At 36.5% G+C, this 15,480-nt stretch overlaps 1 protein-coding gene across 8 annotated transcripts in view; it reads left to right on the top strand.

Annotated features, from left to right (window-relative positions):
• Clcn3 (chloride voltage-gated channel 3) overlaps nucleotides 1-15,480 on the top strand; it is an 89,388-nt gene that overhangs the window by 55,900 nt on the left and 18,008 nt on the right. For all 8 annotated transcript variants that reach the window (XM_041673747.1, XM_041673751.1, XM_041673746.1 and 5 more), the window contains 8 exons: nucleotides 672-829; nucleotides 4,265-4,364; nucleotides 6,446-6,633; nucleotides 8,908-9,030; nucleotides 10,104-10,310; nucleotides 12,365-12,445; nucleotides 13,061-13,606; nucleotides 15,258-15,444. In XM_041673747.1, coding sequence (XP_041529681.1) covers nucleotides 672-829; nucleotides 4,265-4,364; nucleotides 6,446-6,633; nucleotides 8,908-9,030; nucleotides 10,104-10,310; nucleotides 12,365-12,445; nucleotides 13,061-13,606; nucleotides 15,258-15,444 — 1,590 coding nt within the window. The remainder of the gene's footprint in view (nucleotides 1-671; nucleotides 830-4,264; nucleotides 4,365-6,445; nucleotides 6,634-8,907; nucleotides 9,031-10,103; nucleotides 10,311-12,364; nucleotides 12,446-13,060; nucleotides 13,607-15,257; nucleotides 15,445-15,480) is intronic.

Raw genomic sequence — 15,480 nt, 5'->3', positions numbered from 1 at the left:
CCCCTGCCTCCTTCCCAAGTGCTGCGATTAAAGGTGTGCACCACCGCTGCCCAGCTGAACTTATTTTCATATGTAAAAGCTCTCTGTATTTCTTCAATTCCCCAGTTGTCTTTTCAGCATCCCAGAACCTTCGTTATGTTTGTTTACACATATAAAATATATAGTAAATATTTGTCAAAGATTTACTTAATCCTAATGAGGAGCCAGCATGATGAAAAAAAACAGTTCAGGAAACAGGTGAGAGAAATATATATAGTCTGTGACGGGAAGAAATAAAACAACAGGCAGCAATAAGAAAATTCATAATTTGAGTTATCTTTCCTACTAGAAAGCAATTACTTGCATTGTACCAGATGAAAATCATTTCTGTTTATCAGTCTTCACAAGTTGTATTCTAACTGGAGTTTTATCTTGTGGTGGTAAATAATAGTAATCCACACAAAATCCTCTTGACCAGAATACCAGAGATCATTGGGCTGCTTGTTGGTATAAGGTCATGAGTATCCCTTTTACCTTAATTTATCCAAAAAGAGAAATAAATTTTAGATAATCAGTATTTCCTCTACTTTTCAGTGATTGTGTGATGACATTTGTAACTTACCGATTTGTAAGGAAGTTGCAAAAGTCACTGTTAACATAAAATAAGCTCTTTTTTCTGTTTTTCTCTGCAGGAACTCATTATACAATGACAAATGGAGGCAGCATTAATAGCTCTACACACTTGCTGGATCTTTTGGATGAGCCGATCCCAGGTGTTGGTACATACGATGATTTCCATACTATTGACTGGGTTCGAGAGAAGTGTAAAGACAGAGAAAGGCACAGACGAGTAAGTGTTTTCAGTATTTTATATAAGTAGTGCAAAATGGATCATTTAAAATTACACTTCTGGGATTAAAGGCGTGCGCCACCATCGCCGTGGATCTCTGTGAGTTCGAGACCAGCCTGGTCTACAAGAGCTAGTTCCAGGACAGGCTCCAAAACCACAGAGAAACCCTGTCTCGAAAAACCAAAAAAAAAAAAAAAAAAAAAATTACACTTCTGCCAATGATCTCAGTTCACCAAATTGATAGGCATTAAAATATATTTGACATGTCATACATGATACATTTTCCCTCTTTGTCTTGGTTTATCTCTTTTGGTTATTTATACCCTGTACTTTCTGAAATTGAGGAAATTAAAAAAAAGAAATAAAATTAGACAAAATACAAAGGAAAGGGAGAAGTGCAGCATAGGAGTTGAGTGAGGACTCCAGGATGCTTTCTTTCAGCATCTCAGCTGCTAAAGCAAAAAGAACCCTGTTGCAGAAGAATAATGCAAAAGGGAGATAATGTACTGAGAAAAGAAAGGTTTTGTAGGATTTTGCTGTTTTTTTACATTTCCTTTCTTAGCAATACATGCTGAGATACTTCTCAAATTAGATCCTGGATAAAGCTGTGTGTGCATAGCAAGCCACTGTGTTTGTTTGTTTTTGATTTTTTTAATGATTTGTTTTTATTTCATGTGCATTGGTGTCTTGCCTGCATGTATATCTGTGTGAGGGTGCCAGATTCTCTGGAACTGAAGACAGACAGTTGTAAGCTGCCATCTGGGTGCTAGGAATTGAACTTGGGTCCTCTGGAAGAGCAGCCAGTGCTCTAACTGCTGAGCCATCTTTCCAGCCCCCATTTTTTTTTCCTTAGAGGAAAAATAAATAAAATTGAAGTGTTGTCGTGCTTGCCTATAATTTCAGTAACCAAGAAGCTGAGGTGCAGGAGACCTGTCTCAAACAAAACTACCCCAAAATCCCACAGTGCAGTGAGCACAAACTGCTATAATCTAAAGCATCATTTTTCAAAAAGAGAAAGAAAATTTCTTTGAAATAAAAGTTCCAGATTTTTAAAGCTTATTTATTTATTGTCTGGAATTTACTATAAAACTAAGTTAATACAAATTAGTTATGATTTTTTGGTTGGTGTCTGTTTTTATGTGAAGCTGAGCTGTGATAGATTGTGCTGCGTATGAAAGTGAGGATTGTTCAGCTGCTCTTGACCTGAGGGTAACTGAGAAGAAACACACAAACTGGCTGTTCTTTCTTTCTTTCCTGCGGTTCTTTCTTTCTTTCTTTCTTTCTTTCTTCACATGTCCTTTGAACTAGAAAAAGTATTGAAAAACCTCAAGAAACTTTTGTTTATATAAGTTAATAGTTCCCTGTTAAGTACTAAAATTTAGAACATTTAAAAATACTAATTCACTTAAAAATTATGACCACAAACACACTATTTGTAAACCTAACTAATATTATATAAAGATAATACATGTTATAAAATAAAAAAGTATTTGCAGAGTTTTTTGTGTTTTGTTTTTCCCTCATGATTGCCTGGCTTAATAAGACTGGTGGATTTTTATATCTGCTTTTGCATTCTAATGTTATTTTTTTTTTTGCTTAAAGAATTAAAAAAGGAATCCAGCATCGCACAAGTATAGTTTGAAAAGCTATGAGTGTTTCACTAGCCATTTTAGATTCTCATAGCTATTTCCTGAGAAATAGCAAGTGTTCTAGAAGAGTAGTCGTTGTGTTCACTCCGAGGCCGTCTTCATTGACACCGCCTTCGTTACAGTAAAATCCATTGCTTCACCTCGAACTTTGAGGATATACTTTCTTAACATGAAATTATCATTTTGCAAATACTATTTGCTGATCTGTGTAGATTATTAGATGTGGACAGTGGTTGGTTGGTTGGCTAGGTTTTGTCCTGGGAATTTAACTCATGGCACATACAATTTTCTTTCAAAGCTTCAGGGGGTTTCATGGGCCTTTTTGTTTGTTTGTGAATTTTTCTTCTGTGAACCACTTTTTTTTTTAATCTAGTCCATATTGGCAATTTTTATTAGATAGTATCATAGTGTAAGTATCAGAAAACTACCACTGAGTAAAAATACTTTACATTGTTTTTAATTTGCTTTACATAGTAACAGGTAATATTACATCTTTATATGCATTACAGCTTTTTTGACCAATATCATATTGATAAACATTTAGATAATTTCTATATTTTTGTTGATTGGTGCATACACCGTGTTTCTATTCTGAAAACATCATAGCAAGTGTTTATTAAATGACTGTTATGTGCAAACAGACGAACAAGAATAACAAACTCTGAAATGATTTAATATTATCTCTCAAAAACATGCTTATTTTTATCAAGGAAAAGCAAAATGGAATTTAGTGACTTTTTAAGACAATTCTAAAAGTAGTTGATATCTGTGTTTGGTTGGGTACCTCTGTTATGAAAGGAATGTAATTTCTTAAGTCACCATAGAATTTACTGTGTCTTTAATTGGTCCCTTTGGCTTTAAATAGATCAGTATGTTGAAATTCCAGCTGTAGCTTTCCTACAGGATGGGTGAGTGGTGAAGTCCAGGATTGTACAGTAGAGCTCTGAAAGCTAAGCTATCAGTAAGACAAAGAAGCTAGTTAGTTAGGGATGGGCTTAGAACATTCTTAGGAAGACAGGTGTGTGTGCAAATATCTTTCTTCTCTCTCTCTCTCTCTCTCTCTCTCTCTCTGTCTCTCTCTCTGTCTCTCTCTCTCTCATTTTGGTTTTTGAGACAAGGTTTCTCTATAGCTTTGAAGCTTGTCCTGGAACTAACTAGCTCTTGTAAATAAGGCTGGTCTCGAACTCACAGAGATCCCCCTGCCTCTGCCTCCCAAGTGCTGTGATTAAAGGCGTGCGGCACCACCACCCAGCTCTTTCTTGTTAATCTCTTAACAGCCTGCACTCACAGTCAGCTGAGGACACTTTCTTCTGGCTTACATAGTGACGAAAGAGTCTTTGGCTGTTACAAGTGGGATTGAAGCTCTGCTTCTATGTATTCACAGTTCTGTAGCTTTGGGGCTGTCTCTTTACCCATGTGACTCTATTTATAAGCATTTTCTGTCTTATTAATTTTAACTTTTAAACACAATTGTATTTTACTTAAGTACTGAGGCCAGACGTTTTCAGCTGTTATCTGACTTCTGATGTGTAAGCTATCTGTGTGTAGCAGTTAAAATTTGGATTTGATGTAGTTCGGATTTCCGTGTGACTTATGGGCCCCTCACACTCAAATCCAGAGGTTCTGCTTTAAAATACAGATCTCTGCATGGTGTTTATTCTCTGGGTTTTAGGTACATCCTACAGAGTGATTTTTGTCCCATTTTTTGTGTGATAACTTGAGAAAACTAAACTCAAAAATTGTAGAAATACAGTTTAAAAATTGAAACAAATATTTTTAATTTCAGATCAATAGTAAAAAAAAGGAATCAGCATGGGAAATGACAAAAAGTCTATATGATGCCTGGTCAGGATGGCTTGTAGTTACCTTGACAGGACTGGCTTCAGGTAAGGAAAAAGTTTACGGCAAAACTTTGGTTTGGTTTTTAAGTTAACTGAAGAACTCACTCTTCCTTGCCTTGATTTTTAGGTACATTAGATTGTTGGTTTTTGTTTTTGTTTTTTTTTTCCCCCTTAGAGTGTTTGTTTCTTTTGGTAAAAAACAAAACAAAACAAAACAAAAAGTTAAATATAAGGCCAGGAGGCAGAGATTTCTGAGTCTAATTTTGGCTCTGGCACTTGGTCTCACCAACTTGGCTGACTCAAGTTTCCTTATCAGTGAAAGCAAATGGTTTGGATGAGTGAAGTGTCTTGTATTTTAGTATCATACTCAGTAGCTCGTACTTGTTCTCATGCAGTATTCTAGCAGCTCTGCATGTATTTAACCTCGTGGCGGTCTCCATCATTAGAGTCATCTTGACCCTGTTACAGATGTGAGACAGCACAGGAGAAGTGAAGTGGCTTGGCTAGGTGCATGGTCTGTTCCCTGGAGAGTGGAGGGGAGCAGCTCGCAGCCGATGCTCTGAGTACCATAGGGATAGTTAATCATTCTCGACTTCTGTCGTGTAAAACAGAAAACATCAAACAGTAGGTATTTGTGGAGAAAAGAAAAAAGTATTGAAAACTGGCATGCCTAAGAATTTTGTGTTCTGGCGGCTGGAGAAATGATTAACGGGTTAGGAGCACTGGGTTCTTCTGTAGAGGACCCAGTTTCAATTCCCAGCACCCTCATGGCAGCTCACAACTGTCTGGATCTCCAGGTCCTGAGGATCCATGGCACCAGACATGCATGTGGTATACATACATACATAATACATAATACATACATGCAGGTATAATATCCATCAGCATAAAATAAGAAAGTGAATCTTTAAAAAAAAAGTCTGTGTGACCCATTTATTTCTTTTGATAAGAATGATCTAGATTTGAGCATAGCTTTATGATTTTTAGTATTCTGTCAGTAAGGTAATCTTCATATGTATAGCTTTCTCATAATTGAGAAAAAATTAAATTTATTATGAAATAATTCAGTGAATGATGTGAAGTTCCTTACTTTTCTTTCTTTTTTTTTTAAATATTTATTTTATTTATTATGTATACAATATTCTGTCTGTGTGTTTGCCTGCAGGCCAGAAGAGGGCACCAGATCTCACTATACATGGTTGTGAGTCACCATGTGGTTGCTGGGAATTGAACTCAGGACCTTTGGAAGAGCAGGCAATGCTCTTAACCTCTGAGCCATCTCTCCAGCCCAGTTCCTTACTTATATTTAATGGACATTTTATTTTATTATCTTGTCTGTTTTGAGACAGTTTCCATGTAGCTCTGACAGTACTGGAATTTGATATGTAGACAAAGACTGGTCTCAAACTTACAGAGATTAGCCTTAGTCTGCCTTCCAAGTGCTGATGTTGAAGGTGTGTACCACCACGTCGAACTGTGAGGTCTTTATCATTTCTGAGTCTACTGATGAAGGTTAGGGTGGAAACATGCTAATTAAACATCCTGACTTCAGTTGCCAGAGTTGTGAAGCTCCTTGTCTTTTGAAGGTGTTTTAATGGTTTTAAAATAACTTTTTCTCTTTCTAAAATTGCAATTAATTTTAATGACGTGTCGGTTTTAATTCCAGGCAAAGAATATCACTTTTATTTTAAAATAGAGCTATTTACAATTTTAAAATTGTATTTAAAATTTAAAATTTTTAAAAATTAAAAATAAAATTGGATGTTCACCTTCCTAGACCAGGATGGAGGGGGGAGGACTTTGGACTTTCCACAGGGCAGGGAACCCTGACTGCTCTTCAGACTGGAGAGGGAGGGGGAGAGGAGTGGGGGGAGGGGGAGAGGAGGGGGAGGAGGGGGAGGGAAATGGGAGGCTGGGAGGAGACGGAAATATTTTCTTTTCAAAAAAAAAAATAAAAATAAATAAAAAAATTAAAATTTTAAATCTTAAATTTAGATAATAGTTCCTAATTCACCCTTTATTTATAGGAAGATTTTTTGCTTTTTATTAATCTTTTAACTAGATAGTTTCAACTGTCCCTAAATAGACTTATATTTTGGAACACTTCCAATGCATTATTCTTACAGGAGCACTGGCTGGATTAATAGACATTGCTGCTGACTGGATGACTGACCTGAAGGAGGGCATTTGCCTCCGTGCATTGTGGTACAACCATGAACAGTGTTGTTGGGGCTCTAATGAAACAACGTTTGAAGAGAGGGATAAATGTCCACAGTGGAAAACATGGGCTGAGTTAATCATAGGTCAAGCAGAGGTACGTCTTTGCTCAAGATGAGTTAGTCATTGATACAGACAGATCTGTCCAATTCCAGTAGCTATAGGATTAATCACATATTAGCTGATTATAATATATACTTAAGGATAAAAAGGTAAAGTCTGTATGTAGCAGAGAGGAATGGAAAAATCTCTAAATACAATGAGAACAAAGGCAGATTGTTTCAAGTAGCTTTTGTGTCATTAAATGCATGGTCATATGAGTCACGTCATATCTGTCATAACCCAAGCTGTGGCAGAGAAGTATAGTTAGTGCAACAAGAAGCTGTGTAAGGTTAATACATGGATTAATGTATTATGTCACTAAGATTGGAAAATATGGATTATGGAAGTACGAGATATATTTTATAATTTATAAAATCAGCCTTTCTAGGTTGAAATACTTTAAAAGAATTCATACATTTTTATATTTTTTTAAGATACATTTTTAATTAAAATAGAAATACCTCCTTTCCTTTGTCCATTCCCTCCCAGGTACCCTTCTTCCAACTCTTTCTATGGCCCCCTTACTCTTTGCTAGTCTTTTATTATTGTTAGGTAATGTGTGTGTGTGTGTTTGTGTGTGTGTGCGCGTGCGTGCGCATGAATTTGTAAATATATCCTGCTGAGCCTGGTTTTGTTTGTCTATTTTTGCAGCTGGCCATTTGTATTGGATAACTAACATTGGCCATTTGTATTGGAAGAGGCTAATGCTTGTAGCTGGTGTTGGTTTCTATAGTTCTTTGTCTAGCGGTGGGGTCCTGTGAAATTTTCTACCTTTCCACATTTAATGGGTCTATTAATACTGCCACTGTTCTGACCTTGCTAATGCTGCCTTTTTCTAGGAGATACTGTTTTAAGGTAGAATTCCTGGTATTTTGGTTCTTAAATTTTTTCTGTCCCCTGCCCACTGAGAATAATGCAGGAACTGTGGTATAGACGTATCCAGTAGATCTGGACTCCCTACAACCCATTGATCTCTGCATTGTGTACTGTTAGAGTTTTCTGAGATGATCTCTACTTTCCAGGAAATGTGCCTCCAAACAAAAAGGGTTAGCAGGTCTTGGAGTGGAACTATGCTTATGTATTTGTAGATGGTGGAAAGGCATATGTTTTTCTTTGCAGTACTACAATATTTAGTCATATTATTACAATGATGTTCTGTAATAAAGCTTAAATTTAGGTTATTAGATTCAACACTTGTGTATTCACATATGGATATACATCTCTATATTTTAAGACTTGTTTATTCATGTATTTATGTGTATGAGTGCTCTGTTTTCATGCATCCCAGAAGAAGGAATCTGATCTCACTAGAGAAGGTTATGCGTACCATGTGGTGCTCGGAACTGAACTCCGGGCTTCTGGATGAACAGTCCAGTGCTCTTAACCGTGGAGCCGTCTCTCCAGCTCCATGGATATATTTTAAAATTTTTCATTATAGCCAAAGTTAGGTCAAAATAATATTTTTGGATTATATTCCATTTGTTTTTTACCCTGCTTAATTAAAGTCAGTTTAATGGTCTTCAGGAGAATTGAAACAGAATAAAATCTGAGTGCAGCCTTTGGAGAGATGGTTCAATGGTTAAGGGTGGTCACTGCTCATGCAGAGGACCAGAGCTCAGTTCTCAGCACCACATGGAAGCTCATAGCTCTGATTCCATTTCCAGAGACTCACATTATCCTTTTCAGTATTCTGTGGGCTGCTACATGCTTGTGGTTCAATAAACTCACACAACCAAACACATCTACACATTAAACAAACAAACAAATAAGAAGTCTACAAAAGAAAGCAAAAATCCAAGTGCCAACACCATTTACCTCTTCCAACAATTTCTAAAACATTTGTGGATAGGCATAGGTCAGTGCTTATGTATCTGTATAACAAGACTTTAGAAATCATGAAAACTAGAAAATTTACCAAATGGAAATAAGGCTTCTTACTATGTATAGTGATTAGCTTTTGGATTCTACTTAAACACTTTGTTCATATAAAGCTTTTATCATTGTGGAAATAAACCAAGAGACTTTTCGAACTTTTACCCCATTGTGTGTGTAGTGGCATGTGGTTGTATTCTCAGCTACTTAGGAAGCCGAAGCAAGAGCATTTCTTGAACCTGGAGCTTTGAGCATGGGTGAATATCTGAATCCCAAATCCAAAAATACCAATAACAGTAGTGATAAATTTTATGTAAGTATCTAATGTGGCAGGTACTTGAGTTAGTGGTACACTGTAAAACTCATGTTCATACTCTAAGCTGTTTTTGCTTTTTAGGGCCCTGGATCTTATATCATGAACTACATAATGTACATCTTTTGGGCTTTGAGTTTTGCCTTTCTTGCAGTTTCTTTGGTGAAAGTATTTGCTCCGTATGCCTGTGGCTCTGGAATTCCAGAGGTAAGCCATGTAGTAGTCATTGTTTGAAAACTATGTTGCCTTTTATCTTTAGGAATTGTACTTTTTTAGAAAATAGGGGTTTTTTTTGTATATATAAAAAAAGAAAATTAAGTATAAGCTGGGGGCTGAAGAGATGGTTTAACCTATAGTATAGAGGTTGATTATCATCAATCAATCTCTCTTTCTCTCTCTCACATACACACGTGCGGGCGTACACACACACACACACACACACACACACACACACGTCTTTCACCACTAATATATAGCTCATGAGTAAGTTTAAACAACAAAACTTGAGAAATGCTTTATGGCCTGTAGTTCTTTGGTGGATTACTTATGCTTTGCTGTTTGACTGACTGTAATGTATCCTTACTTTCTAAGACTGCTGACTAGGTTAAATAAGCTAATGACTCATAAATTTGATCATTTTGCATTTTAAGGACAAAATTTAACCACAGTAGGTCAGTAATATCGGTACTTATTTTTTATCTCATCTATAGTAATTTAAAGGAGAATAATACTTAGGCTTGAACTCATTTAATTCTGTTATTTATTAATTTTTTTTCTAACATACCCTTTAAAAATAAATTGTGATTTGTCAAGACTGTATAGGTAAATTTATTTTTAATAAGAAGTCAATCCCTGCAGTTGTGACTGTCTGTCATTCATCTGCTGTGATATAGGTAAGGACAGTCCATATGATTACAGTGTAGTGAGAAGGTATAATATCTTTATTCTTGACAAACTGAAATGTATCTAAGTACTTTATGTTTATTCCTACAACAGAAATTTTTAAATTTGCCTTTAATTGATTGCATTATTATGACTTTACCATGAGATAGTATTTTTATTTGTTCTTGGGATAGGGTTGCCTCTTATCTTTGGTTACAGACATAATTATATGTTACAGATTTATTATATGTGGTTAAAAAAAAGTTTTTTAACTATGAAATATTTTATAGTTTGCCAAAGTTTGGTAGGTAGTTTGGTGAGTGAAACATGAGGTTGTTTCGGCTAAGTTAAATTCTTGTTTCCTAAAATAAATTAACTGCCTTCATCTTCCTTTGTAGATTAAAACTATTTTGAGTGGATTCATCATCAGAGGTTACTTGGGGAAATGGACTTTAATGATAAAAACCATCACATTAGTGCTGGCTGTGGCCTCGGGTTTGAGTTTAGGAAAAGAAGGTCCCTTGGTCCACGTTGCCTGTTGCTGTGGAAATATCTTTTCCTACCTCTTTCCAAAGTACAGTACAAATGAAGCTAAAAAGAGGGAGGTGAGTGGCCTCTATAGCTCATTTAGCAGGAAAATGAGTGCTACATAAACTCGATGTCCCTTGTATGATTTCCTAGTGTAAAGCTCTAACGCATTTGTATAAATTGTATATTTGGATTAAATCTTGGGATTTTAGAATTGACTGTCAATGCTGGTTCGGCCAAGCTAGCTAGAACCCCTTTGCTTTCAGTTGATTTCTCAAAGATCTTTTCTATTTTTATTCACTTGGCATTTGACATTACTGCTTATTCTAGCTTGGAAAGTCAGGCTATGATTTCCTCCTGGAGACAGTATCTAATGTCATGGAAAGTGGGTGTGATACACAGAAATTTGTGAGTGCCTTCAGGACTTTTGAAGTCTAAGTCAAAAAGTTACCTACAGGGAACAAGGGAAGTCTCCTCACTCGGATGCTGTAAAACCTGTCATTTCCCTATGCAAAGCCAGCATGAGCTTTTCTAACGGACCATGAAGCTAGGCTGCAGCTCATATATTGTTGTGGGTGTTTCTAGATGAAAAGCGGGATCCTGAGCAATTCTAGAGACTTGAGTTTCTTTAAGAGTCTTTAATTCCATTTTCATACTCTAATCTTGCAGCCTTAGATGGTACAGAGATCTTATGGTTGTTAAGGTATGGCCTTTACATCTCATCAAGGATTAAACTCAGGCCCTAGTCTTTCATCCTGCTGGGATTGATATAACACCCCCACATACATTTTATCAGTTTCTTTAATATAAATAATTATAGTACTTTTTTGTTTGTTTTTTGAGACAAGGTTTCTCTGTAGCTTTGGAGCATGTTTTGCAACTAGCTCTTGTAGACTAGGCTGACCTCGAACTCACAGAGATCCACCTGCCTCTGCTTCCTGAGTGCTGGGATTAAAGGCGTGCACCACCACCAACCAGCTAGTGCTTTTTAATTTTAGTATTGAGGTATTATTCTTGTATTGGATATAGAGATCCCCAAAGTGGAACATTTAAAAGTATCATATTTTCATCTTTGAATGGTAATTGTGATTTTATTACTTTATTATGTATCAGTACTTTGGAAGTATTTGTTAACATTATAAATTATGGTACTGCTTCATTTATTAGCTAGAAAAGTAGAGCTTAAACTGCTAGCAGAACTGGGTGGTAGGTGGTGCACACCTTTAATGCCAGCACTCAGAAGGTAGAGGCAAGCGTGTCTGAGTTTTAGAGTTTTAGAACTCTACAGAGTGAGTTCCAGGACAGCGAGGTTGGTTACACAGAGAAACGCTGTCTGAAAAGAAAAAAGAAGGCTAGCAGATATACTTTAGATTGTATACAGTTAGTCACAGAATGTGAATTTAGATTTCTCTGATTCCAAAACCTATGGTTTTAGCTATTGTGCTATTACTATAATTGTATATATAAGTTTAGGTATGTTAAAAAGCAAAATATCCAAATCCTGTATTATGGATTTTTAGGTGGTATTCTAAGTACTTTGTATATATTTACTAAGTAACATCATGATCATTTTAGAAAGAAGAGGAAGTCTCAGAGAGGTTGAGGTTCTTACCATGGTTGTATAGCTGGTCTGCAGCAAGGCAGCTTGATACAATTCATGCTCTTTATAGTAGTATAACATTTGATGATTTTCCTTTAAATATTTACTGGATCGAAGTAGTGATAGGGATAAAGATTCCTAAGAATAATAATTCAATAAACCTCCAAAGAAATTACAGTATCGTTGATTGTCTACAGGCAGAAAATCACCAGTGATCAGGTGTCTCTAGAGAGGTGCCCAGGGCCCACAGAATGTGTGGACTCTTCTTCCTTGAAACTTCTCTGCAGTTGAGTTGGTGACTCAAGGGGCTGCTGTTGGTACTTTTAGAATGAAGCCTTAAGAACATACTTAGAGTGATATCAAGTGTGGCAGGATGTTCAGAGTGCTTAGGATAGTTAGGAATAAATACTTGCCTTTGCTTCACAAGGAGGATGTGTAAGCTCAGAAGCAGCATTTGGAATAGCATGGAATATAAAGTGTGTCTGCTGAGTTTGATCAGGGAACTAGAAACAAGCCATGTTCTCTTTGTAGGTGCTGTCAGCTGCTTCTGCCGCAGGTGTTTCTGTAGCCTTTGGGGCACCGATTGGAGGAGTTCTTTTTAGTTTGGAAGAGGTATGTACAAAAACAGCATTGGAAATGACACAAAATTACGTTTAAAATTGTATCTTGGTGTACTTTTTATTTTTGTAGCTGGTATAATAGAATTTGTTTTTGAATTTTTAGAAAGTTTTAAGTAATTCTCACATAAAAAGTAATATTTTATATATAACCCACAACTACAGAAAATTGTGTTTTAATTTTTTCCAAAAAAGATTTGTTTTAAATTATTTGTATGCATCTGTGGTCTTCCTTTTTATATTTTATATAAAACTATGCCCATGTATGACTTTAATATTTTTTTCTTTTAGTTTTATAGAAGAGATAAACCAACTCATTTTAATGAGTTAACAAGAATTTCTAAGGGGACATTTATTTTTAGCTAACATTATTGAATTAGATATGAAACTCCTTTAAAAAATAAACAATTCTTGGTATTTTAAATGATTATTAAACATTCGCAATTAATTATCGTAAATTTGTAGTTACAAGATAGTCAAAGAAAAATTTTTATTGGGGCAAATCATATAAATCACACTGCAACAAAATTTGAGCTAGCTACAATGAAGTTTATACTTGTAATAAAACAGAAATAGATGATAGCATTAATTTTTCTTTTCTGTTTTTTAGGTTAGCTATTATTTTCCTCTCAAAACTTTATGGAGATCATTTTTTGCTGCTTTGGTGGCTGCATTTGTTTTGAGGTCCATCAATCCATTTGGTAACAGCCGTCTGGTCCTCTTTTATGTGGAGTATCACACACCATGGTACCTTTTTGAACTGTTCCCTTTTATTCTCCTAGGAGTATTTGGAGGGCTTTGGGGAGCCTTTTTTATTAGGGCAAATATTGCCTGGTGTCGTCGACGCAAGTCCACCAAGTTTGGAAAGTATCCTGTTCTTGAAGTCATTATTGTTGCTGCCATCACTGCTGTGATAGCTTTCCCCAACCCATACACGAGGCTCAACACCAGTGAGCTGATTAAAGAGCTCTTCACAGACTGCGGGCCGCTGGAGTCCTCTTCTCTCTGTGACTACAGAAACGACATGAATGCCAGCAAAATGGTTGACGACATTCCTGACCGTCCAGCAGGTGTTGGAGTATATTCAGCTATCTGGCAGTTGTGCCTAGCACTCATCTTTAAAATAATAATGACAGTATTCACTTTTGGTATCAAGGTAAGTGCTCATGTGAGATGATATTGGAATAATTTAGAGATGTCCAAAATATTTATGTATAATGAGAAATGAAATTTTATCCATAATGATTACAATTCAGAGACCAGAATCAGAAAAGACCACATTGGTCTGAAATCAAGACGTTTCTGATGACCTCTGGGGACAGTGGGGCAGAGTTTGTTTTTCTACACTTTTCATGGTCTAGGGGCTGCATGTATTCCTTGGCTTATGTTCCCTTCTTTCATTTTCAGAGCCGTGGCTGGCTGGCCAAGTCTTTCTGTTGTCTAACTCTTAAAAATATAAATCCTGATTTTACATGAAAAATAAAAAACCCTAGAATTACTTTTAATTCACTCACACAATACAGGGTAATCTCTTGTTTTAAAAGTCAGCTGGTGAACAGCCTTAATTCTCTGCAGTCTTGATTGTTCCTTGGCATGTAACATGTTCATAGATTCAGGAGAAGCCATTATTCTATCTTCTATACTTCTGTAATATGTTAGCATAAATGGACACCATGGTTTCAGAATCAAATTGCTAGAGCTATAAACTCTGTGACTCTCCACCAAGCATTTAAAAATGCTGTGTCCTGGACCTTCTCTTCTTCTGGACTCACCGAGTACAGCTTTCTCCTGAATGCAAACAAAGAGAGCAGATGTCAGCTTGCCCTGCACTGTTCCTCACATCAGGAACCTGCCCTCCTGCAGCAGCTGATACTTGGCAGGGCCGGCACACTTTCACACCCTCTGCTCGTCTGCAGTAACGGCTTTATTTTTGTGAGCTTGATCGTTTTGAGTTTAAGATTGCTTTTCTCTTGCCTTTTTAGTCCACTGAATATCAAATTTTAAAAAAGTTTAGTTTTATTCTTATTTTTTTTAGCAAAATTAGTTAAAACAGCCATTAAAGTGTTTGCTTTTCCCCCCATAAATCCCAGCATTATTACTGTCAGTAGATTTACACCAAGTATTCAGTGGCTGTAGCTGGCCAACCCCAAGGAAGCTGGAGGCAGATGGCAAGCCTTGTTAAGTCCTAAGCTTTGGCCAGTGGATTATAACCGAGGATTGTGAAATGTGTTTTAATCCTTTGCATTGTATATCTCTTTAATTAGCTCAGTTCATGCCAATATGTTCTTTCCTTATCTTCCAAGAATTTCTGCCAGTAAAGATTTGTCAGTTTTTAGTTGATTCACATGTACATTCCATGCAAAATAATGGTGGCTCTGGAAATATTGCCTGACTTACGCTATAGCACTTGAAGAGTAATGCCTGCTGTCTCTACCATTGTAAGAGTCTATTGGAAGGACAGTCTTGGGAGATTTACTGCTTCACATGGAACACATTTCAGTTTTATGGGAAACATCAGTCACTGTTTGCTTTTTACTCTGGACTACCGAAACTTTTGTTAGAGGGTAACTAAGCATTGCCTAGGATAAAGATGAATAAACTGTGAGTTATTTTCTCTTTGCCTTAGAGAATCCACATGGTACTGATGTCAAAGAATTACGAAACTGTTCACTTAACAGGGTTTTGCTGTAGTTTAATTTGTACTAGGATTTTAGAATTTCATCAGGATATGAACGGAGTCAATTATTAGAAACAAATCCATATGTAGTTTCTGTCACATGATTAGAGCGTGTTGCTTACTGTCACAGGTTCCGTCAGGCTTGTTCATCCCCAGCATGGCCATTGGAGCAATTGCAGGGAGGATTGTGGGGATTGCCGTGGAGCAGCTTGCCTACTATCACCACGACTGGTTTATCTTCAAGGAATGGTGTGAGGTTGGGGCTGACTGCATCACACCGGGGCTTTATGCCATGGTTGGTGCCGCCGCGTGCCTAGGTAATGTGATTGTCTTTGCTTGTTTGTGGATATTTG

The sequence above is a fragment of the Microtus oregoni genome, unplaced genomic scaffold, assembly GCF_018167655.1.
Source record: "Microtus oregoni isolate MIOR12 unplaced genomic scaffold, Mior012 000024F_ref0000369, whole genome shotgun sequence".
In the NCBI taxonomy this organism is placed as follows: Eukaryota; Metazoa; Chordata; class Mammalia; order Rodentia; family Cricetidae; genus Microtus; species Microtus oregoni.
This window is presented reverse-complemented; position numbering and strand designations above follow the sequence as displayed.